The 25,793-nt window shown below is 40.3% G+C and overlaps 1 protein-coding gene across 8 annotated transcripts in view; it reads left to right on the forward strand.

The window, feature by feature from the left end:
* Positions 1–25,793, forward strand: part of LOC116980466 (mucosal pentraxin-like) — a 63,181-nt gene that overhangs the window by 22,982 nt on the left and 14,406 nt on the right. For 4 of the 8 annotated variants that reach the window (XM_033032721.1, XM_033032720.1, XM_033032722.1 and 1 more), the window contains 4 exons: positions 19,074–19,106; positions 19,341–19,373; positions 19,685–19,738; positions 20,206–20,256. In XM_033032721.1, the coding sequence (XP_032888612.1) occupies positions 19,074–19,106; positions 19,341–19,373; positions 19,685–19,738; positions 20,206–20,256 (171 nt within the window). The remainder of the gene's footprint in view (positions 1–19,073; positions 19,107–19,340; positions 19,374–19,684; positions 19,739–20,205; positions 20,257–25,793) is intronic. The other 4 variants (XM_033032723.1, XM_033032726.1, XM_033032724.1 and 1 more) reach the window with 1 other exon arrangement.

Raw genomic sequence — 25,793 nt, forward strand, 5'->3', positions numbered from 1 at the left:
ACCTGGCCTGTTTTGTCCATGGAGATCAGGGTCATGGTTGCCTCAGCTCCCCAGATACAGGATAGTTCTGGGTTGTTGCTTCTGCTCCATGCAGTTTGTGCTCATTGCTACGTGAGGGAGTTCACCTAAACTCCAAACTCAACTGGAGGAGACTTTATCCACCTTTCATTTATCACACAGGAGCAACACAGAGATATTCTTGCATTTAAGTTTGCAGACATTCCCAAACTGCATTCATTTCCAGAACAAGGGGTCACAGTTTAAGGATAAGGGGGAAATATTTTAGGACCGAGATGAGGAAAACATTTTCCACACAGAGAGTGGTGAATCTCTGGAATTCTCTGCCACAGAAGGTAGTTGAGGCCAGTTCATTGGCTATATTTAAGAGGGAGTTAGATGTGGCCCTTGTGGCTAAAGGGATCAGGGGGTATGGAGAGAAGGCAGGTACAGGATTCTGAGTTGGATGATCAGCCATGATCATATTGAATGGCGGTGCAGGCTCGAAGGGCCGAATGGCCTACTCCTGCACCTATTTTCTATGTTTCTATGTCCTTGTGGAGACCTCTTCAGTAATCTTTGCCGCGGCCAGGGGTGTTTGTGTGTGTGTGTGTGTAACTTGCAACGTTTTCCTTGGCTCCCTGCACCACAAACATGCTTCCTATTTGCACTATTCTTGATCATCTTCCCTGGTCTTCAGTCCACCAAACACACCCCCACCCCAATCATTGCAGCATCTATCCATTCATTGGCACTTGTAAGTGTTCGGTCCTTTTAAAAACTGCCTGCAAAAACCATCTTGCTCATTAAGTTGCACCACATCAGCAGTGTCAGTTCAGTGCACGGTGAAACCCCACAATCTTGTTCACCAAGCTGCGATTAAAATTTTTAGCCTTTTAGTGAGTTTAACTAACAGCTTTCTGAGATAACTGCACCACTGTTTTATTACCTAAAATTGGCATGCAGAAATTGTGAGGTCTTTCACCTCAGTCTCGGAATGTCCTTTTAATTGATACAATTTTGGAATAGAACTATTTCAAATTTGACATGAAATATCCATGTTGAAAATCCATATGCCAGGACAGAACTTCCTAATGTATCTCTAACCCTAGAAAACAAAGTAGTTATTTGGAACTAATCTCAATTCTTTTGTCAATTAGGCAACATTTTTGCAGCTTATCTTAAATCTATGAAACCCTCAGCCTGGATTTGATTGTAATTTGCATCATACAAAACCCTCCCACACCAAATTAAATACCGTGAGCTGAATTCAGAATTCTGCTTGTCAATAACTCCCACACAATGCATTTTTATAACTATGTTTCTTTCATTCCTTTTACCGCAAAGGTCAAAAAAGGCATCACTGTGGGAAGGACAAGGTAGGTTAGTCAGTTGAGAATTGATTGGCAAAGCAGCACATTCTTTTTCACCTGGGAAATCAAACCCCAAATAATGTTTACCTTTGCTCAGTCCACCTTGGCCTACGCGATTTCCCAGTTGCCAAACATTTTAACTCCCCTTTCCACTCCCATACTGAGATTTCTGTCCTGGGTCTCCTCCACTGTCAGAGTGAGGCCACATGCAAATTGGAGGAACAGCTCCTCATATTTCACTTTGGCAGTTTACAATTGATCGCATTGAATATTGATTTCTCTAACTTCAAGTAACCCTTGCATTCCCTCTCTCTCCATCCCTCCCCCACCCTACTCCTCTTGCTAATTTCATCATTTGTATTCCTTCGTTATCACCACAGGGATACTGAGTTGGATGATCAGCCATGATCATATTGAATGGTGGTGCAGGCTCGAAGGGCCGAATGGCCTACTCCTGCACCTAATTTCTATGTTTCTATCCCCAGCCAACAATAGACCATTGTGGGCTCCACCTTTCCTGAGTCATCGATGTAGGCTCTGCTTTCCTCTGTACCTTCTCATACATCTAGTTTCCCTCACCCTGACTCTCAGTCTGATGAAGGGTCTTGACCTGAAATGTTACCTATTCCTTTTCTCCAGAGATGCTGCCTGACCCACTGAAATACTCCAGCATTTCATGCCTATCCCAAGTAATGTTAGTGGGACATATTTGAATGCCAGTAGGAAGTGCTGGACAAAAATGGGTTGAATGGCAACAACCCAACCTAACATGTGTGAGTCCAAAACAAGGGGTCACCACTGTACAACTGTGCAATACTCTCGTAGTAGTGAGAATGTGAAATGTTTACCATGTAGAGTAATTGAGATTCAGGTTCAGTTCCTGTGGATTGGAGGATAGCTAATGTTATCCCACTTTTCAAGAAAGGAGCGAGAGAGAAAACGGGGAATTACAGACCAGTTAGTCTGACCGGTGGTGGGAAAGATGCTGGAGTCAATTATTAAAGAGGTAATATTGGGGCATTTGGATAGCAGTAAAAGGATTTGTCCAAGTCAACATGGATTTATGAAAGGGAAATCATGCTTGACTAATCTTCTGGAATTTTTTGAGGATGTGACAAGTAAAATGGATGAAGGGGTGCCAGTGGATGTAGTGTATCTAGACTTTCAGAAAGCCTTTGATAAGGTCCCACACAGGAGACTGGTGACTAAAATTAGAGCACATGGTATTGGGAGTAGGGTGTTGACATGGATAGAAAATTGATTGGCAGACCGGAAGCAAAGAGGAGGAGTGAATGGGTCCTTTTCAGAATGGCAGGCAGTGGCGAGTGGAGTGCCGCAAGGCTTGGTGTTGGGGCCGCAACTGTTTACCATATATATTAATGATTTGGAAGAGGGAATTAGGAGCAGCACTAGCAAGTTTGCGGATGACACAAAGCTGGGTCGCAGTGTGATCTGTGAAGAGGATGTTAGGAGGTTGCAGGGTGACCTAGACAGGTTGAGTGAGTGGGCAGATGCGTGGCAGATGCAGTATAATATAGATAAATGTGAGGTATCCACTTTGGTAGCAAAAACAAGGGGGCATATTATTTTCTTAATGGGGTAAGTTTTAGTAAGGAGGAGGTGCAGCGAGACCTGGGCGTCCTTGTACACCGGTCACTGAAAGTTGGCTTCCAGGTACAGCAGGCAGTGAAGAAAGCTAATGGAATGTTGGCTTTCATAACAAGAGGATTTCAGTATAGGAGTAAAGAGGTTCTTCTGCAGTTGTATAGGGCTCTGGTGAGACCACATCTGGAGTATTGTGTACAGTTTTCGTCTCCTAATTTGAGGAAGGACATCCTTGTGATTGAAGTAGTGCAGCGTAGGTTCACAAGAGTGCAGAACCAGGGGGCCACAGTCTTAGAATAAAGGGGAGGTCATTTAAGACTGAGGTGAGAAAAAACGTTTTCACCCAGAGAGTTGTGAATTTATGGAATTCCCTGCCACTGAGGGCAGTGGAGGCCAAGTCACTGGATGGATTTAAGAGAGAGTTATGCCCCTGTCCCACTTAGTAAACCTGAACGGAAACCTCTGGAGACTTTGCGCCCCACCCAAGGTTTCCGTGCGGTTCCCGGAGGTTGCAGGTGGTTGCCGGAGGTTGCAGGTAGTGGAAGCAGGTAGGGAGACTGACAAAAACCTCCAAGAACCTCCGGAACCGCACGGAAACCTTGGGTGAGGCGCAAAATCTCCAGAGATTTCCGTTCAGGTTTCCTAAGTGGGACAGGGCATACGATGGAGCTCTTGAGGCTAGTGGAGTCAAGATATATGGGAGAAGGCAGGCACGGGTTATTGATAAGGGACGATCAGCCATGATCACAATGAATGGCGGTGCTGGCTCAAAGGGCCAAATGGCCTCCTCCTGCACCTATTTTCTATGTTTCTATGTTTCTAAAGTTAGAAACACTGATGAGAGGAATTTATATTGCTGGGGCCAACTGTGATAAGTTAGGAGAAAACGTTAAGAAACCATGATATTCCTCTTGGGGCAAATTCATTGCTGTAAATTCTTGTGATACCAGTTCTCTGGTGGAAAGCGTTTATTTGCTCTTCTGCTTGCATTGTTTTACATGTAGTGCTCAGATCAGTCACATAAATGAAGGAGATTATAGTGTGTCTGGGAATATTACTGGATCTACCCCCATTCAGCCAACGTCATTTCAGCTGATGGACAGCAGGAACCCTGTTAACAGGGAGGGAACCGGTACAATGGCTGAGGACAATCCCAGCTAGAATTTCACTGTGCATTCTAAAGAGGATTAAAATAGCACCAATCCATGGGATTACCTTTGAAATTAGCACTTTACTTCTAAAGTAGTTTCATTATGCTGAAATTGACTAAGCTTGACCGTCAGGGAGTTGAATTCTTTATTTGTTTAACATAGATGCAAATTTGCTGCAAGGCTAGCATTTATAGCCCATTCCTATTCGCTCCATCACCAAGGAGCAACTTTGATGTTGATCACTTTAATTTAGTTTAGTTTAGAGATACAGCGCAGAAACAAGCCCTTCAGTCTGCTGAGTCTGCACCGACCAGCAATCCTGTATACTGATACTACACACAATAGGGATAATTTTACCAAGCCGATTAAACTACATATTTCTTTGGAGTGTCGAAGGGAACCGGAGCACCCAGAGAAAACCCACACGGATCACGGGGTGAATGTACAAACTCCATATGGCCAGCCCCTGGAGTTTGGTGCTGTAAGGCAGCAACTCTACTGCTGCACCATCATGCCGCCCATTTGTTCGACCAAACCCAGATTCTCCTACATTCATTGCTTAAACATTAAGCCGATTGAATTATAACATAGATCTTCACATATTAAATACATGTACATGTTTTAAAAAGTTCCACATAAGCACCAGAACCGCTGAAATAACTCCATAAACTGACCAAGCTACCACATGTGGGGATGGTAGATCTACATAATACTGCATGTGAAAGAAAGAAAGATTATCCACTCATTGAACTTAATTTCTAACCAATTGCCTTTATCAGCAGAGTTGGTGGTAACTGTCTGATGGAGTCCAGGTCTCATAATACTTAATCAGTGCAATGTCATGAGCAGACATGGAAACACCTGTGCCCTTGCTTCTTGTCTTATCCTTTTAGGTCAACAGCATTATTCAAATGCTACATCGCTCAAGGACCTGTTGTAAATAGACAAGATTGAATTGTGTGTTTAATCTGCCCTGACTAAATTTACCTTTTTGTTGATTCTAGTGGAAAGGTAAATGGGGCTTGATACCTAATGGGAAGCCATACCATCTCCTATTACCATTAAGAAAATGAGTAATTGGCTTTAAAAGAGTAAATCAATTTGTTGAGTCTACCATGACAAGGTACAAAGACCTCAAGCAGTGGAAGATGTTTATTTTCTGGTTGCTGGGACACATTAACAAGTTTTGTTTCCAGGCAGCAGATTAGTATGTAATTACATGGGGATTTGAAATGATGAGGCTTGGTGTGTATATACCGACTGATGAATAGCTTTACATTTCAGTCGTATCATCAGCAACATCATTCATTTTCTATTCTGTTCAATTTTTATCAGTTAAAGGAACATTTAAGACATTTAGAACGGAGACACCTTTTCTCATAGAGAGTTGTGAGTGTGGAATTCTCTGCCTCAGAGGGCGGCGGAGGCAGGTTCTCTGGATGCTTTCAAGAGAGAGCTAGATAGGGCTCTTAAAAATAGCGGAGTCAGGGGATATGGGGAGAAGGCAGGAACGGGGTACTGATTGGGGATGATCAGCTATGATCACATTGAATGGCAGTGCTGGCTCAAAGGGCCAAATGGCCTACTCCTGCACCTATTGTCTATTGTCTATAACACCATCCCCATGCAAAGAGTGCAATAGGATGACTTCTAAAATAATGCAACATGAAACAGTCCCTTTGTCCACTAAGTACCATTAAGTACCCATTGAAAGTGGCAATACAAGTGGATAGGATGGTAAAGAAGGCATTGGGCTTGCTAGTGTTCATCAGTCAGAGCACTGAGTATAAACATTGGGAGGTCATGTTGTGGATGTATACACATTTGGCTAGGCCACATTTGGAGTATTGCATGCAGTTCTGGTCACCACATTACTGGAAGGATGTGGAGGTTTTGGAGAGGATGCAGAAGAGGTTCACCAAGATGTTGCCTGGACTGCTGTGGTTTAACTATCAGGAGAGGTTGGACAAACTTGGATTGTTTTCGCTGGAGCATCAGATTTACCATAGAGGGAGTCTAGTAAAGTTTCACCAGAATGAATCCTGGGATGATGGGGCTGTAATTTGGGAAGAGTTTGGGTCAACTTATCCTGTATTCACTCTGGTTTAGAAGAGGGAGGAAATGAACCAAACTCTGACGGGGTTCTACTGGTTGGCTGCAAGGAGGATGTTTCTATCAGCCTAGAGGTGTAGAATAAGGGGTTTAGCTCTCAGGGTTAGGGTTAAGGCATCTTGGTGAGGTGAGGAGAAAGTTATTCACTCTTGAGGGTGGAAAACCCATGGAAATCTCTGCCAGTTAAAGAAAGCATTGAAGGCCAAGTCTGAATATTTTAAAGAAATTAATAGATGTTTCTGATGAAATTGAAGATTGGAGGGCCTTGCTGCTCGTTCTTCTGTGCCAACCAACCCCTTTTCCCAATGTTGACAGGCTATTGGAGAATGAACTAAACGCCCAGAGGTGTGACCTCCACCACACTTGGCTCTGGAGCTGTGGTTTACAATCAAAAGGGAAATTATAGTGGCAGCAAAATCTTGTACTAACCTCTTTTGATTGCTTGTTTTTTTTCCTGTTACTTTTCTGAAATATTTTAATTCAGCGGAAAATTACAGAAGTGTCCCAGGTTACGGCAGGGTTCCCTTCCTGAGAACTGTTTGCAACCTGAACAGTTTACAAGTCGGAAATGCAGCGGGGAACTTGAGTTCCCACGTGGTAGAAGAAGTCACCAGCCCCACAACAACCAGCAAGTCCATCCCACCAGTCTCCTAAACACTCCTTTATATAGATGGGCTGTACATAAGTCGAGTGTTCGTAAACTGGGGGGGGACCTGTTCTGGGCTTGAGAGCTAGATGGCTTATTTTATTCATTTACTGGGTCAGGCTAATGCTGGCAAGACTAGTATTTATTTTTCATCCATGGAAGGTTGCCTGGGTTGTACCTGTTCATCTGGTATGAAATGGGGACAGTTATGATGAATTTAGCCCATGTTCATCGCTCAATTTGTCAGGCCTATTCTCTTTGAACCTTTGCGTGTTTGCCTAAAGCAGTTAATACCACAAACATATTAATAAAGGGGTTAGAAATATAGAAAATAGATTAGGTAAAGGTAATTCAGCCCTTTATGTATGCCCTACTATCTAGTAGAATCAATGCTGAGCCTATATATCAATACCATATCCCCCTCTCTCTCCATACCCCTTCACATGTACCTTTAGAAGAACTGGCAGTAGGATGATTTGTTCTCAGTTTTCCCTGATAGTCTTCACCACCTAAGCCAAAGGAAACATGAGTTATTTTCGAGAAAATGTTCCCCACTCACCCTGTGCAGGTTCATAGGTTAATAGGCCTGAATGTGTAGATAATTGGTAGGATCTGGGAGGGAATTGATGGAAATGTAGGGAAAATAAAATGGATTTGCATAAGAAGAGTATAGAAATAGGCACTAGATGGTTGGCATGGACTCAGTGGATGTAGGACCTGTTCCCATGCTGTATCCCTCTGATTCCTTAATCTTAGTTAACATCATTGAGTTTAGTTTGCATTGCTCCAATACTTGAATCTGTTCATTAACCTAAATAGCCAGCTAAACACAGCCCCTCAGGTGCTGACGGGTCAGAACCCTTTACAGTCAGAGCAAAGACTTTCTATGGCCCACTATAATCATGTAATTTTAACTGTATTTGTAATAATGACATTAGGTTTAGTTGTAGCAACAGTTTAGTGCCGCGTTAATAGCAAATTCTGCAGCTTTCACTTAAACTTCCATGGAGATGTGAGCACCATCAAGCTCAGATCAATAGCTCCCTTGTGCGCACAGCTGATGCAAGGCGATTAACAAGCTTTGCCTCAATCCTTTAATTATTTATTTCATTGCCACTATTATTGTAATGAATTCAGTGGTATGGAATGAAAACCCATTTGATCGTATCTATTGTCAGCTTGTGAAAGGGTTGGCCAAAAATAAAAGGCTCTCATTGATTTTGATACTTAATACGTTACCCCACTCTGAGCTATCTTGTTTGACCTTCAAACTGAAACTGAAATGATTAGCAACAAGCTCAACTCAAGAAGCCCATTGCAATAGGACATGTATATTGCAGTACTTACGGGGCACAGAGCATTAACATGCAGCAATAATTTATTTCTCCCAGAAGCCATTGTTCTCTTTTGAAGAAGTAACATGATACATCTTCAAAAGAGCTTGGTTGGTTGGGAGCGCTGTGCGTTGGATGCCCTGCCAGCAGCATGTTCGTTATTTTGACATTTTTAGTTTTTTTTGGTATGTCAGAGAGTTTGTTTTAGTGTCTCTCGAGGTGTCTTATGTTGGGGGGGAAAAGGGGGAAACCGTTTTTCAATCACTTCCTTGACGGAGAGGCTTTTCCGCCTCTCTTCTCGCCGCCTAACAGCTTGGATTGGAGCGGCCTTTCCAGGAGTCGGGCACAGAGCTTCAGCAGCGGGTGCACTGTGGACTTTTCCATCACGGAGCAGGGCGAACCCTTGCCGGGGGTCGCCAGAGAGGAGTGCTCCAATCGCTGGCCTGGTGACCTTGACATCATGGGGCTGTGGTCTGCGGAGCTTTTAGCCGCGGGCGTGGCATGGACTTACCATCTGTAGTCTGGGATCCCTTGCTGGGGATCTCCGGAGAAGAGCTCTGATCGCCAGCCTGCGGCCTATAACATCCTGAAACCATGATCTCCGGTAGGAAAATGGCCGATTCGGGCACTCAAACCTCGGAGTGTGTTCGACCGTCCCGACGTTGGAGTTTCAATCATCCCGACGAGAGGGCCAGTACATCCGGCCGTCCGTAATGGCGACTACGGAGGGTTCCTGGCTCTGACCATGGATGAACAAATGAGGAGGACTGACTGAACTTTGTTGCCTTCCACCACAGTGAATAATGCTGTGGTGGATGTTTGTGTTTGATTTTATTGTGTATTGTGTGATCGGGGCTGGCCGACTTTGGGGCTGTAGTGGCGTTGCGGTGGCGTCGACCCGACTTCAGAGCCTCGGAGGCTCGGCTGCTGGCCCAGTGGACAACATCATCGGGAGCTCGCAGGTCCAGGCTGGTGACAGTTCTCCGGAGCTCCCGCAACAACAGCTTAGTCCGCTGGACTGGAGGGTGGCAGCTTCGTCCGCCCCGGGCCGTGGAGTTTGAACCGGCCCGTTTGCAGAGCTCGGATTCGGCCGCGGGACTTACCATCACCCGGCGGGGTCCCAACATCGAAATGCCTGGATCGCCTCAACGCAGAGGAAGAACAAGGAGGGAAGAGACAAGGACTTTAAGACTTTGCCTTCCATCACTAGTGAGGAGGTGCCTGGTAGACTCACTGTGGTGGATGTTAAATCTGTGTTAATTGTGTGTTTTGTTATTTTATTCTATGTTATGACTGCAAGGTTCGTAATTTCGTTCAGACTTAAGTCTGAATGACAATAAAGGATACTTTGACTTTGACTTTTTTTTCAACTGTATCGCCACATGACAAATTCATTTCACTGTACCTTGGTTGGTGCATGTGACGAATAAATTTGACTTTGACTTTTGACTTTGATACAGTGTCAACAGTGCCATCCTTGTTAAAATCAGGATTCACCATTCCATCTCATATCTGTTTGTTTATTGCCTAATGATTAGTGGAACTGTTTATATCTCAAGCAAGCTTCTTTCCAACTATTTATAGGCTTTCTAAACCTACGCGTGGCATTGCCTAGCCATTACCACTGGAGTTACCCTCTTTTCCTTGCTGTTGTTTTTGGTTTCATGATCTATGGCACTGTTGGTTTCGATCTTGGGTTCCTGGGACAATAATACAAAAGTCTAGACTGGTGGGCTTGGTTGGAGGTCAGAGTTCCCCTTTCATTCCTGGCCAATAATTTCAAAAGTACACAATACATTCATACTAGTGAAACAAGTCAATTTTCATCAATTAAGTTTCAATCATATTGATCCTTCATATTACTCCCTTGGTCCTCTCAGAAGTGCAAAATATCGAATGACGGAGCTCATTCATGAGATAAACTTCTGCCCCTTACACACAAAGCCATGTGAGGGTGATACACAAGAAGGGTCTTCATTTTAATGTCAGAAATATGAACCTGGTCTGACAGAATGATCATCTATCTCTGCAAGGGTCTGAAAATATTCTAGTTGCATTGAACAAAATATTAGGGAGAGTGATCATGGAATGCTGCGAAAAATTAAACATCCCAATATTAGATGGCTACTATGGTCCATTGGTTATCAAATTGGATTGATTGCTTAGAATTCCTGAGAACCGATCACTCTATGGAGCTAGAGCAAGATTCAACTTTCAGATTAACAACTCTGATGAATTGAAACAAATCTGTTTCTCCCTTGTATCAGATGCTGACATTCATACTGATATTTTTCTTGATGTATTTCTAACATTTGCAATGTCTGTTTGGTTTTTTTGTAGCTCTGGTAATCTTTATTTTGTGACGTAAACGCTTCATCGCTGGTATTCTTTGCCACTCCCTCCTTCACAGACAGTCCAGAAAAATGTGGCACACCAGTGTGACAATAGCTCATGGCTGAGTGTGCCCTGTCAAAGCTACTCAATAACACTGTCTTCCTCATAGTCGCATTGAATCACGCAAAAAACTGCCCCCTTATTATCTTACTGATCTAATGTCATGACCCTGGCCATTTTGAAATGTATCTACAATTCACTCACACCACGTTATTGAAACAGGTAACTTGTTCTACTGCAGAAACCAACAAGCACCCTCCCACTCCCTCACCCACCTCCCAACTTATCCAAGATGCAATGTTGGGCCATTGCCCACTAACACCTAAACTCAAGTATCTGTGGGGGCGCTGGATTTACATGTATGTTCATGGCATTTATTATCATTTGCATTCTGCAACGTCAATAACTTACTAAATTGTTTAAAAGATAAGTTGGCTTTTGTGCAGGTAAAACCTATTATTGAATCCTAATCCATTTAATCTTTTACTCTTTGTGCTCAAACATTCTGCATGATATCACCTTTTGGTGATCTGGAAAGACTAACAGATTAATGATGAAAGCAGCTGTTCTTTTTTTGTAAAAAAAAGGGACTGAAACTATTCTTCAAACGGCTTGCAGATTAAGGATTAATCTGAGTCTTAGCGTGGGTTTACAGTAACTTGAGGATTCCTGATTCAGCTTTGCTCTGTCAATTTCAAGGGCAACTGAACTGCAGGTATACGTTGGTAACATTTTTTGTCGGGACCCTACAGCCTGACTGAAGAAGCATCCCGACCTGAAAAATCCCAATCGATTTTCTCCAGAGATGCTGCTTGACCATTGTAAGAATTTACACTGTTTCTTGATTACTTAATTGTAAATTAATTCTCCGATCTATCAAGAATAGCTTCATGTGTGTGGTTGCTATCTCGTGATATCATGTACCTATCTTGTGATAACATGTACCTTGCTTCTGGTGCTGCATGATATAAAAGATGCCTGGCCAATTCTCTTCTGCCTCACAGTGGTTATAGAGGTCCAGCGAGTAAACTTCTCTCCAAATCTCCTTGCTCACAATGTTTTCCCAAATTTCCTCCTCATGCTGAAGAAGTTCATTCATCTCTTCAATGCCCTCTTTAATGTCAGTGGGAGTGCTCCTATCAATACCATTCTCCCACTTATTTTTCTGTGACTCGTTCTGTATAACATGGCCATCAATTTCCCTGTCCCCCACCCCCTCCAGCTCTTCTGGTACCCACCACCTTGGTGCGTTTTGGATGTGTGAGGAAACCGGAGCAACTGGGGCATATACGACACGGTTACAAGGAGAACTGTTAGATATAGTTCTTAGGGCTAACGGAATCAAGGAATATGGGGAGAAAGCAGCAATAGGGTACTGATTTTGGATGATCAGCCATGATCATATTGAATTGTGATGCTGGCTCTAAGGGCCGAAGGCCTACTCCTGCACCTATTTTCTTTCTATGTTTTTATGTCTCAACTCCACACCGACACAGCGCCCAAGATCAGGGCGAAATGTGGGTCACTGGGGTTATGAGGCACAAGCCTCATAATGCCAGTATCACACAACTCTCAAAAGAGTAAGAATAAGATATAATTTAAGAAATAGGCACAGCTTCAGTCTCAGACGACCCTTGGGTCTGCCCCTTTACTCAATGCCATGGCCTGTCCTGTTCGCGACGTTCTCTTATCCACTCTGTGTCTAGAAACCTCTCAGTCTCAGACTTTAATAGACGTCCCAAGATTTTTATCTCTCTCTTGAAAAAAACTTTATTTCAGTCTCAAACAGATGATACTTTGACCTGAGAATACCTTCTAGCATTGGCCTTTAGACTGATAGGAAGCAGCCTTCTGGTATTCAATATGTCTCAGTGTTAGATTGCTTCACATACTTCTGAGCTGCAATAAGTATAGTGTAGTTTAGTTCAGAGATACCCCTGTCACTATCACTCTGTACAGTACAGATCCCCCAAGCCAAGAATCCATCTTGGAATTGTTTCTACACCAACTTCCGAGGTTAGTAAATCTTTGATTGTGTGGAGATCCAAGCTGTGCTCAGAACTATCAAAACACTGCACCACTTCGGCTTGACTCCCTTAGTTTGGTACTCTTCCTGTTTTACAGTAAAGGTCAACATGCCACTTATCTTCCAAGCTACTTGCGCTTTACACTCTGCCTTTTCTGATCCAGTACACCAAGTTCCCTCTGAACATAAACTTTATCTGGTTTCCCCTCAGCCAGAGAGTTAAAATGTACCTCTAGAGTCCACTGAGGATATGTTGACTGGCAAATATCCATCCACACTATGCCTATTTTGTTTTGTTATTCCCCACTCCATGTCATTTTTTACACATGCATGGTTTTGCAGTGATGTTGTTGAGGACAGGCTTGGTTGAACTGGTTGAGCAATGTAATTTTTTTTTATTCATCCATGGGCGTTGGTGCTAACATTTGATCTCTATAGAAGGGGGTCAGCTGGAGCCACAAGCGACTGCAGTTGCAGGAATCTTGAGCTAAACACAAACAAGTTAGGCAGCATTTGTGGAGGGAATAAACAGACAATCATTGAAAACGGGCCCCAACCCAAAACGTCATCTGTCCATTCCCTCCCCAGATGCTGCCTGACCTAGTGAGTTCTCCAGCAATTCGTGTTTTGCTACCCTCAAGAATCACTTGAGTGCCTTCTGCTGGAACTGGTACAAGAGGGAAATAATTTAGTGCGATCAGCTTTTTTCAATGAATGGGATAATTTTCATGTTATGTAAAGACAAAACCACCCAACAGCAGAATGAGGGAAAGAAACAAAGTGCTGGAGTATGTCAGCGAGTAGGCGACGATTCGGATTGGGACAACTACAGACTGATCAATCCTGATCGAAAACATCACCTATCCATGTTCTCCAGGGATACTGCCTGACCGGCTAAGTTACTCCAGCATTTTGTGTCTTTACTTGGTAAACCAGCATCAACGGTTCCTTGTTTCTGCAACCAAATGAAGGACCCCACTATTATAATGGTGAAACTATCAATAGTTCTTCAGCAAACAACAGCTATTACTGTGCTCTCCTCAACTCCCCTGCTAAATAACTTCAGCCCAAAGTGTGATGCAATCTGCATTCCAATGTGCATGCCAAGGCTAGGCAGCAGATTCCAACCTGACATCACGTAGACGATCAAAGAGAAGGCTGCTGAACACATCACTGCAAAGCCATTAATAATATTACCAGCTTCTTCCTGGTGAAACCTGAAATACCTGTCCTGGAAAAACATTGCTGATTGTGAGCTGCTTTGTAGAGTGTGTAAAGATTAAAGTGTGACTGGCACTTTCCAGAATTAATAATATCTATATTTCTAAAAGCCTGATCTCGACCACTTCCTGTTGTCCTGCATATTGATTTTAGAAAAAACGCTGCCACTTACGGCTGTGATTTTTGGCCATCTTACTCAGAATCCCCCTCCACTGCGCAGGACAAGAGGATTTTTCCCATCGATGAAAAATAAAAGAGTTATTAGTGTTATAAAAATGTTGAGATTCTCTCTCCTGAAGGCAAAGCCACTTCCAGAGGGACTATAAAACCCGAAAGCGTTGAATACCTCTGTCAGTCTCTGCAAGATGGGGGAAGCGAGAGGGTCACGTCTCTCAGTCTGAGCTGTGAATAACACTGAACACCTGTCTACTAGACTGTGAGTGGTTTTACTGACTGTCAGTGCCCTTAATGTGGTTTGAAAATATAGTTTGGAAATGCTAAAGCTGTGTTTCCTTTGGTTTGGAAATGCTAAAGCTGTGTTGCCTTTGGTTTGGAAATGCTAAAGCCTAATTAAAGTTACCTTACCTAATTAAATTTGCCTTGCCTAATTAAAGGTGCCTTGCCTAATTAAAGTTGCCTTGCCTTCTATATAATTAAAAGTCTAATCTTGACCACTTCCTGTTTGCGCTTTATATTGATTTTAGAAAAAACGCTACCACATATGGTTGAGTTTTTTGGCCATCTTACTCAGAGTCCCCCTCCGCTCATCAGATGCCGAGGATTTTTCCCATTGATGTGAAATAAAAGTTATTAGTGTTTAAAATTGGTTGAGATTCTCTCTCCTGTCAATCATGCCATGAAGGCCACACCCCTTCTGGTGGGAGGGACTATAAAACCCAGAAGTGTGGGCGAAACTCAGTCTCTGCAAGATGGAGGAGGGAGACGTCACGACTCGCTGTCTTTAGTGGCCTTGCACCCTGCTTGAAATGGTATGAAACTGCACTTGAATTTGGTGGTCTTGCACCCTGCTTGAAGTGGTAAGAAGCTGCACTTGAATTTGGTGACCTTGCACCCTGCTTGAAATGGAATTTCAAGGAATAGCCGTGTCAACTGCCAGTCCACCAGCCGTGAGTGAGTGAGCTGCCAGCACAACAGGCTTGAGTGACTGAGCCGCCAGCCCAAAATCCATTTGGCCCTCAATGTCCATTCTAGCCCTCTGGAAACCAGTCCTTCAGCCCACAACACCCATACTAGCACTCCAGAAAGTCCCCCCCCCCCCTCCCCCACTGCCCACCAATATTGGAATTGGTGGAGAGGTGGAATATTGAATTGAATTGAATTGAATTGAATGCCTTTATTGTCATTCAGACCTTACGGTCTGAACGAAATTTCGTGCTTGTAATTGCGTTGGGGAACCTGCCCTCCCGTGTGATGCTGGGACCCAATGGGTCCCACTTAGTCTAGTTATTTTCTAGATCTACCAATGAAGCTATGCAGTGTGTTTTCACTGTGCATGAAAACCTTAGATGTTTTTGAGCAAGACCACAATATTGCCCCTGAGATAAGTTGAGAGGTTTAGTTTAGTTTATTTTCAAAATAGTGTGGAGATCGGGCCTTCAGGCCACCGAATCTGCCCTGACCAACAATCGCCCATCAACTAGTTCTATCCGACACACTAAGGACAATTAACCTACAAACCTGCACGACATTGGAACGTGGGATGAAACAGGAGTACCCGGAGAAAACCCACGCGGGCACAGGGAGAATGTACAAACTCCATACAGATAGTATCCGAGGTCAGGATTGAACCTGCCGCAGTAAAGCAGCAATTCTACCGCCATGCCGCCCAGGTGGGTGGGGGGACTTGTTTTCTTCCGTAGACCAAATTACCAGTTTTCCCTCATGAATGCAGCATAGTGTGTTGTAAGTGTATTGTAGATGCACAATAAAATGGTCTGGATCACTACATTAGATCAGTAAGATAATGGAGGAACATATTCTTGCACAAATCAATGCAAGCATGACGCAGACTGTTTTACTGAGTACTTCTGGCAGGGCACACGCTGCCATATGTTATTGTCACACTCCAGAGCTGGTGTATCTGAACTTTCCGTGAGGGAGGGTGTGGCAACGAATCTCAGCGATGATGCGTTTCTGTCACTAAATAAATATTACCAGTGCTATGAAGAAAACAAACAGACGCTGCAAATGTTAGAAATACACTAAAAAATATATCAAGGCCACAAATTGCACGAATGTCAGTATCTGATTTAAGGGAAAAACAGGTGTGGTCATTTCATCAGAAAAATTAATCTGAAATTTGGTGCTTGCCCTTTTAAAAAAAAAAAGTGGGTGATAAATCTATAATAATATAAAAATGTCTGTTTGACCAGGAAATTCAGACTAATGATTGCATTTCATATTGTAAAAACCCTTCTTCCCGCTCCCCCTGCTATCTGTCTGAAGAAGGGTTCTGACCCAAAACATCGCCTTTCTATGTTCTCCAGAGATGCTGCAAGACTCACAGTTACTACAGCACTTTATGTCTTGTTTCATAGTTTGTTCTGTCTGATATCACTGGAAACGATGTGCCATGCACTGTGCTGTTGTCTCCCTCTGCTGGTCATAAAATGCATGGGTACTGTGAATAAGGACAAATAATATTAGAGGGATGGAGACCAGAAACTTCAGATGCTGTAAAAAAAACTCAAGTATCTGTTAAGGGCCTGTCCCACTTACGCGACATTTTCGGCGACTGCCGGCACCTGTCATAGGTCGCCGAAAATTTTCAACATGTTGAAAATTCAGCGGCGACCAGAAAGACGCTATGACTCTTTGGGTGACTAGGAGACTACTTATGACCATACAGGCGACACCTTGGCGACATGTCGCGGGGTGAAGCTTGTATGGTCGTGAGTAGTCGCCCAAAAAGTCGTACCTTGTTCTGGTCGCCGCTGGATTTTCAACATGTTGAACATTTTTGGCGAACTGTAACGACCTCTGACGGGTGCCGGCAGTCTCCAAAAAAAGTTGCGTAAGTGGGACAGGCCCTTTAGGATTTACATGTATGTTCATGGCATTTATTATCATTTGCAATCTGCAGCAAGACAATAACTTACTAAATTATTTAAAAGATAAGTTGGATTTTGTGCAGGTAAAACTTATTATTGAATCCTAATCCATTTAATCTTTTACTCTTTGTGCACAAACATTCTGCATGATATCACCTTTTGGTGATCTGGAAAGACTAACAGATTAATGCTGAAAGCAGCTGTTCTTTTTAAAAAAAAAAAAGGTTCTGAAACTATTCTTCAAACGGCTTGCAGATTAAGGATTAAACTATGAAAGACATTTGATATTAACACATTCTGGCCCTTGTGCAATATTTGCCTGACGTTTATAGTTAAGCTGTTTCTGTGAGGGAATCGTAGTCTCGTTATTGTAGACAAATGAAAGGAAGATTTGATGCAGATCAGTTGAAACCTTAAAATGCGATTATATTTGCCAGAGTTCTTGGCGTGGGTTTACAAAAACTTGAGGATTCCTGATACAGTATTGTTCTGTCAATTTCAAGGGCAACTGAACTGCAGGTATACGTTGGTGACATTTTGGGTCGGGACCCTACATGACACTGTTTCTTGATTACTTAATTGTAAATTAATTCTCTGATCTATCAAGAATAGTTTCATGTGTGCAGTTGCTGGTCCATGTTGTACATCTCGTGATATCATGTACCTTGCTTCTGGTGCTACATGATTTAAAAGATACCTGTCCAATTCTCTTCTGCCTCACTGTGGTTGTAGAGGTTCAGCGAGTCCTTGTTCACAATGTTTTCTCAAATTTCCTCCTAATGCTGAAGAAGTTCATTCAGCTCTTCAAGTCAATGCCTTCTTTAATGTCAGTGGGAGTGCTCCCATCAATCCCATTCTCCCACTTATTTTTCTGTGACTGTTTCTGTATAACATGGCCATCAATTTCCCTGTCCCCCACCCCCTCCAGTTCTTCTGGTACCCACCTCTATGGAGCTTTTTGGATGTAATAAAAATAAAAATAATAAAAATAATAATAATAATAATAATAATAATACTACCATTTATTGTCTTACAAATAAATGTACGTACGAAATTTCGTTCCTGCAGTCATAACATCAAAAAAGAAACCAAGACACAATTAACACAATTTACATAAACATCCATCACAGTGAGACTCCAAACACCTCCTCACTGTGATGGAAGGCACAAGTCTTGTCTCTCTAGTCTCTTCCCTGTTCTTTATTCTTCTCCCGAGGCGACTGAGGCTCCCGATATTAAAGCTCCCGGCGGACGATGGTAAGTCTCGCGGCCGTTAAAGCTGCGCCGGGCGATGTAAGGCCCTGCCCCGGGTTGTTTTGACCCCGCGATTCGGGCGGGAGAAGTTGCCATTGCGGGAGCTCCGAAAAGCGGTCTCCTACCAGGGACTTGCGAGCTCCCGATGTTACCGTCCACTAGTTTCAGTTATGTCAAATATACTATCATCTCTCTATTTGAACCGACCACAGTGCACAGCAAAGAACTATAAGATGAAGAAGGGTCTCGATTCAAAACGTCACCTATTCCTTCTCTCCAGAGATGCTGCCTGTCCTGCTGAGATATTCCAGCATTTTGTGTCTATCTTTGGTGTAAACCAGCATCTGCAGTTCCTTCCGAAGCACTTTATAATACTGGACACCTGCTCACAGTTCCTGCTCTTGTGAAACATTGTAATGGAATGGGAACACTTTATCGTTGTTTTTGTGCTGCCGTGTAATGGTTTTAAAGCACCGACAGTCTCAACTCTGCATTATCGAAGGTAGCAGTTCCCTATGTTGTCTCTCCACTAGAATGCACTCAGTCTGTAGCAGCATCTGTCAGAAATGTAAGTGAGTTCTGTTCTTGTTGGCTTCATGCATTCAAGAATTCTTGTCCCTGAACTTGCTTCCCTTCTGCTTTTAACGCAGCTAACTTGCACTTTTTACAGATCTCAAGGACTATTTGGGAATCGAGACTGTGAAATGTTAACTTGATGAAAGTAGAAATGGGACAGATTGCGGATTCAGCAACGAATAACACAATTTGGTATTTGCTTGGTCCCCAATAAAGGGCAAATTGTTTGAGCTGGAGAGCATATCTCACTCGCTCCAATCCTATTGTTTACCGACACTGCGTACAGTAACAATCTCTCCCTGTCTGTTTTCAGCGGTTGATTCTACAGACTCTATGAACGCCACAGGTATCAAGTTTCCTTATTGTTTAATGCGTGGTATCAATTATGTAACATTATAGTGCTAAAAGTTGAAAATTACAGTTGAAACATAATTTTTGTCTTAACAACTTGATGAGCTGAAACTACTGTGAAATTAAAAGCAATGTTTGCCATTTGTTCGGGAGTTGTTGGCTAGTTGTATTGGCATTGCGACAATGGTTTTCTCCTATGTCTGATCTAATCCCAGTTACTTTCTTTCAGTTACTACCAACACCACCACATCGATCACAACAGGTACCAGAAACGGCTTTCTTATAGTGGTCGCAGAGAGATTTCACACCAAATATGTCCTGCTAAGTTTCAGAAGATAACTGATAGATAATTCAAATAAAAGATGGCAATTTAACTGCAAAATAAGTGAATTTTATTTATATTATGAAAATAATTATTTAAATGCCATAATTATGGATTAACATAGTTGGTTATATAGAATAATAGTGATGATGTTAGGCCGGCATGATTTGTGTTACCTTAATGTCATGCATGCATGCATGCATCATATATGTGTTACTGTATACCTGAACTAATCTATTGTCTATTTTTAGCTGGCGTTCTTTCCCACACCACTGTTGGCTCACTTGCTCCTACCACCATTTCAGGTACAAGATTTATTTGGTATTTTAACGTAGAGTTATTTGAAAAGAGACAGAAGGAATAGTAAATGGAAATGAAAACTGCTTCAAAATTTTAAGCAACAGTAGCAAAACTGTGCACAAAATTTGGAGGTAAAAAGGATGGCTCTCTGGAGAAAGTGAAACATATACACTTAAATATAATTCTTCACACTTTTTATTCCTTATCTCAATCAGGTTCTTGAGAATATAATTTGTATAATTAAATTATTCCTCCCAAACAGAAAAGGATTGACACGGGGCATAAAACAGTACAGCACAGAAACAGGCCCTTCGGCCCACAATGTCTGTATCGAACATGATTCAAATTAAACAAATGCCTTCTGCCTTCGCATAATATGATATAAATAGAGTTTTTCTCTATAATTTAAAAAATGGTAACAATGGAGTTCACACATTAGGAGCTAATACTAAAATCTTCAATCTGTTTGCAGATGTGGAGTCTACCACCACTCCCAGCGAGAATATTACAGGAAACAATACAGGTAGGTGACAACTGTGATTTAGTACTTGACATGAACATACCTGGGCACAGTCTGTTCTAACATCACACATACAGGCCTCGGTGTGGTATTATTGCTGTATTCCTTGGGAGGATCATTGCTATTTAACATTCACATGAAAGTAGAGTATAAACTGCACAAAAAAACCTATAAAGAAAACCCCATAATACATAGTGGAATACGAATTTGGAAACAAATAAAAAAAGATTTAAAATTGAATAATATACCACTCTGCCTTCCCATTGTAAATAATCCTTTATTCAAATCATACTTTATGGACAAAGGTTTCACACAATGGAAAAATTATGGAATCAAAAATATAGGACATCTTTATGGGAAAGGTACTTTTCTTTCATTTCAAGAGTTACAACAGAATTATGGACTGCACTCAAATAAATTCTTCAGATATCTACAAATTAGAGATTATGTTAAATCTAATACACAAGTCTACAGGAATAGGGAATCAGAAATTCTTGATGAATGTCTGAACAAGCATCCTAATACTGAAAAACTAATAGCTTATATTTATAACACCCTACTAAATAACGAGGTACCACCGACCGAACCATATAGATACAAATGGGAAAATGAAATAGGTCATCCTATCACGAAAGATATGTGGGACGAAAGTTTACAACAAATACATCAATGTTCATTAAATGCCAGACACACTTTAATACAATTCAAGGTCTTACATAGACTACACTTCTCTAAAATAAAACTAAATAGAATCTTCCCACAAATCTCTCCTATTTGTGATAAATGTCTACATTTAGAGGCTAATTTAACACATACGTTTGCAAACTGTATAAAACTTAAACATTTCTGGACTGATATTTTTGAAATAACTTCAGAAGTTATTAATACAAAACTGGACCCAGACACAAAATTAATAATACTTGGAATATCAGAACAAAGCTTAACACTCACAACAAACCAAAGAAATTTCCTCAATTACAGTATAATAACCGGAAAAAAATTAATATTAAAATTTTGGAAAGGCCCTACAACCCCCACAATTAAAATGTGGATTACGGAAATGTCGGAGACCCTTTACTTAGAGGACTTAGAAGCACGAGGACCCAGCTGAAACTTGAACTCAGGAATAGATGAAAAACTATACTTTATAACCTACGAACCTATCTCCATTGATGTATTACAGGTAACCCATTCCACCTCCCTTGTTTTTCTGTTGTGTTTTTTTTTGCTTTCTTTTTTATTTGTAACTTTCTACCCTTTCTTTTTCCCTCTTTCTATAAAAAATAAAAACACTAGAAGCAGAAGTAATTGATAATGGAAAATTTTAATAATGTATGACTGATGTATATGAAAAGTTTTTTTACTATAATATGTAACTACATTTTATAATATGTCTACTAATAAATAAATTAAAAAAAAAAAAAAAAAAGAATATAATTTGTATAATTAAATTATTCCTCCCAAACAGAAAAGGATTGACATGGGGCATAAAACAGTACAGCACAGAAACAGGCCCTTCGGCCCACAATGTCTGTATCGAACATGATTCAAATTAAACAAATGCCTTCTGCCTTCGCATAATATGATATAAATAGAGTTTTTCTCTATAATTTAAAAAATGGTAACAATGGAGTTCACACATTAGGAGCTAATACTAAAATCTTCAATCTGTTTGCAGATGTGGAGTCTACAACCACTCCCAGCGAGAATATTACAGGAAACAATACAGGTAGGTGACAACTGTGATTTAGTACTTGACATGAACATACCTGGGCACAGTCTGTTCTAACATCACACATACAGGCCTCGGTGTGGTATTATTGCTGTATTCCTTGGGAGGATCATTGCTATTTAACATTCACATGAAAGTAGAGTATAAACTGCACAAAAAAACCTATAAAGAAAACCCCATAATACATAGTGGAATACGAATTTGGAAACAAATAAAAAAAGATTTAAAATTGAATAATATACCACTCTGCCTTCCCATTGTAAATAATCCTTTATTCAAATCATACTTTATGGACAAAGGTTTCACACAATGGAAAAATTATGGAATCAAAAATATAGGACATCTTTATGGGAAAGGTACTTTTCTTTCATTTCAAGAGTTACAACAGAATTATGGACTGCACTCAAATAATTTCTTCAGATATCTACAAATTAGAGATTATGTTAAATCTAATACACAAGTCTACAGGAATAGGGAATCAGAAATTCTTGATGAATGTCTGAACAAGCATCCTAATACTGAAAAACTAATAGCTTATATTTATAACACCCTACTAAATAACGAGGTACCACCGACCGAACCATATAGATACAAATGGGAAAATGAAATAGGTCATCCTATCACGAAAGATATGTGGGACGAAAGTTTACAACAAATACATCAATGTTCATTAAATGCCAGACACACTTTAATACAATTCAAGGTCTTACATAGACTACACTTCTCTAAAATAAAACTAAATAGAATCTTCCCACAAATCTCTCCTATTTGTGATAAATGTCTACATTTAGAGGCTAATTTAACACATACGTTTGCAAACTGTATAAAACTTAAACATTTCTGGACTGATATTTTTGAAATAACTTCAGAAGTTATTAATACAAAACTGGACCCAGACACAAAATTAATAATACTTGGAATATCAGAACAAAGCTTAACACTCACAACAAACCAAAGAAATTTCCTCAATTACAGTATAATAACCGGAAAAAAATTAATATTAAAATTTTGGAAAGGCCCTACAACCCCCACAATTAAAATGTGGATTACGGAAATGTCGGAGACCCTTTACTTAGAGGACTTAGAAGCACGAGGACCCAGCTGAAACTTGAACTCAGGAATAGATGAAAAACTATACTTTATAACCTACGAACCTATCTCCATTGATGTATTACAGGTAACCCATTCCACCTCCCTTGTTTTTCTGTTGTGTTTTTTTTTGCTTTCTTTTTTATTTGTAACTTTCTACCCTTTCTTTTTCCCTCTTTCTATAAAAAATAAAAACACTAGAAGCAGAAGTAATTGATAATGGAAAATTTTAATAATGTATGACTGATGTATATGAAAAGTTTTTTTACTATAATATGTAACTACATTTTATAATATGTCTACTAATAAATAAATAAAAAAAAGAAAAAAAAAAAGAATATAATTTGTATAATTAAATTATTCCTCCCAAACAGAAAAGGATTGACACTGGGGCATAAAACAGTACAGCACAGAAACAGGCCCTTCGGCCCACAATGTCTGTATCGAACATGATTCAAATTAAACAAATGCCTTCTGCCTTCGCATAATATGATATAAATAGAGTTTTTCTCTATAATTTAAAAAATGGTAACAATGGAGTTCACACATTAGGAGCTAATACTAAAATCTTCAATCTGTTTGCAGATGTGGAGTCTACCACCACTCCCAGCGAGAATATTACAGGAAACAATACAGGTAGGTGACAACTGTGATTTAGTACTTGACATGAACATACCTGGGCACAGTCTGTTCTAACATCACACATACAGGCCTCGGTGTGGTATTATTGCTGTATTCCTTGGGAGGATCATTGCTATTTAACATTCACATGAAAGTAGAGTATAAACTGCACAAAAAAACCTATAAAGAAAACCCCATAATACATAGTGGAATACGAATTTGGAAACAAATAAAAAAGATTTAAAATTGAATAATATACCACTCTGCCTTCCCATTGTAAATAATCCTTTATTCAAATCATACTTTATGGACAAAGGTTTCACACAATGGAAAAATTATGGAATCAAAAATATAGGACATCTTTATGGGAAAGGTACTTTTCTTTCATTTCAAGAGTTACAACAGAATTATGGACTGCACTCAAATAATTTCTTCAGATATCTACAAATTAGAGATTATGTTAAATCTAATACACAAGTCTACAGGAATAGGGAATCAGAAATTCTTGATGAATGTCTGAACAAGCATCCTAATACTGAAAAACTAATAGCTTATATTTATAACACCCTACTAAATAACGAGGTACCACCGACCGAACCATATAGATACAAATGGGAAAATGAAATAGGTCATCCTATCACGAAAGATATGTGGGACGAAAGTTTACAACAAATACATCAATGTTCATTAAATGCCAGACACACTTTAATACAATTCAAGGTCTTACATAGACTACACTTCTCTAAAATAAAACTAAATAGAATCTTCCCACAAATCTCTCCTATTTGTGATAAATGTCTACATTTAGAGGCTAATTTAACACATACGTTTGCAAACTGTATAAAACTTAAACATTTCTGGACTGATATTTTTGAAATAACTTCAGAAGTTATTAATACAAAACTGGACCCAGACACAAAATTAATAATACTTGGAATATCAGAACAAAGCTTAACACTCACAACAAACCAAAGAAATTTCCTCAATTACAGTATAATAACCGGAAAAAAATTAATATTAAAATTTTGGAAAGGCCCTACAACCCCCACAATTAAAATGTGGATTACGGAAATGTCAGAGACCCTTTACTTAGAGGACTTAGAAGCACGAGGACCCAGCTGAAACTTGAACTCAGGAATAGATGAAAAACTATACTTTATAACCTACGAACCTATCTCCATTGATGTATTACAGGTAACCCATTCCACCTCCCTTGTTTTTCTGTTGTGTTTTTTTTTGCTTTCTTTTTTATTTGTAACTTTCTACCCTTTCTTTTTCCCTCTTTCTATAAAAAATAAAAACACTAGAAGCAGAAGTAATTGATAATGGAAAATTTTAATAATGTATGACTGATGTATATGAAAAGTTTTTTTACTATAATATGTAACTACATTTTATAATATGTCTACTAATAAATAAATTAAAAAAAAAAAAAAAAAAGAATATAATTTGTATAATTAAATTATTCCTCCCAAACAGAAAAGGATTGACACGGGGCATAAAACAGTACAGCACAGAAACAGGCCCTTCGGCCCACAATGTCTGTATCGAACATGATTCAAATTAAACAAATGCCTTCTGCCTTCACATAATATGATATAAATAGAGTTTTTCTCTATAATTTAAAAAATGGTAACAATGGAGTTCACACATTAGGAGCTAATACTAAAATCTTCAATCTGTTTGCAGATGTGGAGTCTACCACCACTCCCAGCGAGAATATTACAGGAAACAATACAGGTAGGTGACAACTGTGATTTAGTACTTGACATGAACATGCCTGGGCACAGTCTGTTCTAACATCACACATACAGGCCTCGGTGTGGTATTATTGCTGTATTCCTTGGGAGGATCATTGCTATTTAACATTCACATGAAAGTAGAGTATAAACTGCACAAAAAACCTATAAAGAAAACCCCATAATACATAGTGGAATACGAATTTGGAAACAAATAAAAAAAGATTTAAAATTGAATAATATACCACTCTGCCTTCCCATTGTAAATAATCCTTTATTCAAATCATACTTTATGGACAAAGGTTTCACACAATGGAAAAATTATGGAATCAAAAATATAGGACATCTTTATGGGAAAG

This window comes from Amblyraja radiata, chromosome 14 (genome assembly GCF_010909765.2).
Source record: "Amblyraja radiata isolate CabotCenter1 chromosome 14, sAmbRad1.1.pri, whole genome shotgun sequence".
Taxonomy (NCBI): domain Eukaryota; kingdom Metazoa; phylum Chordata; class Chondrichthyes; order Rajiformes; family Rajidae; genus Amblyraja; species Amblyraja radiata.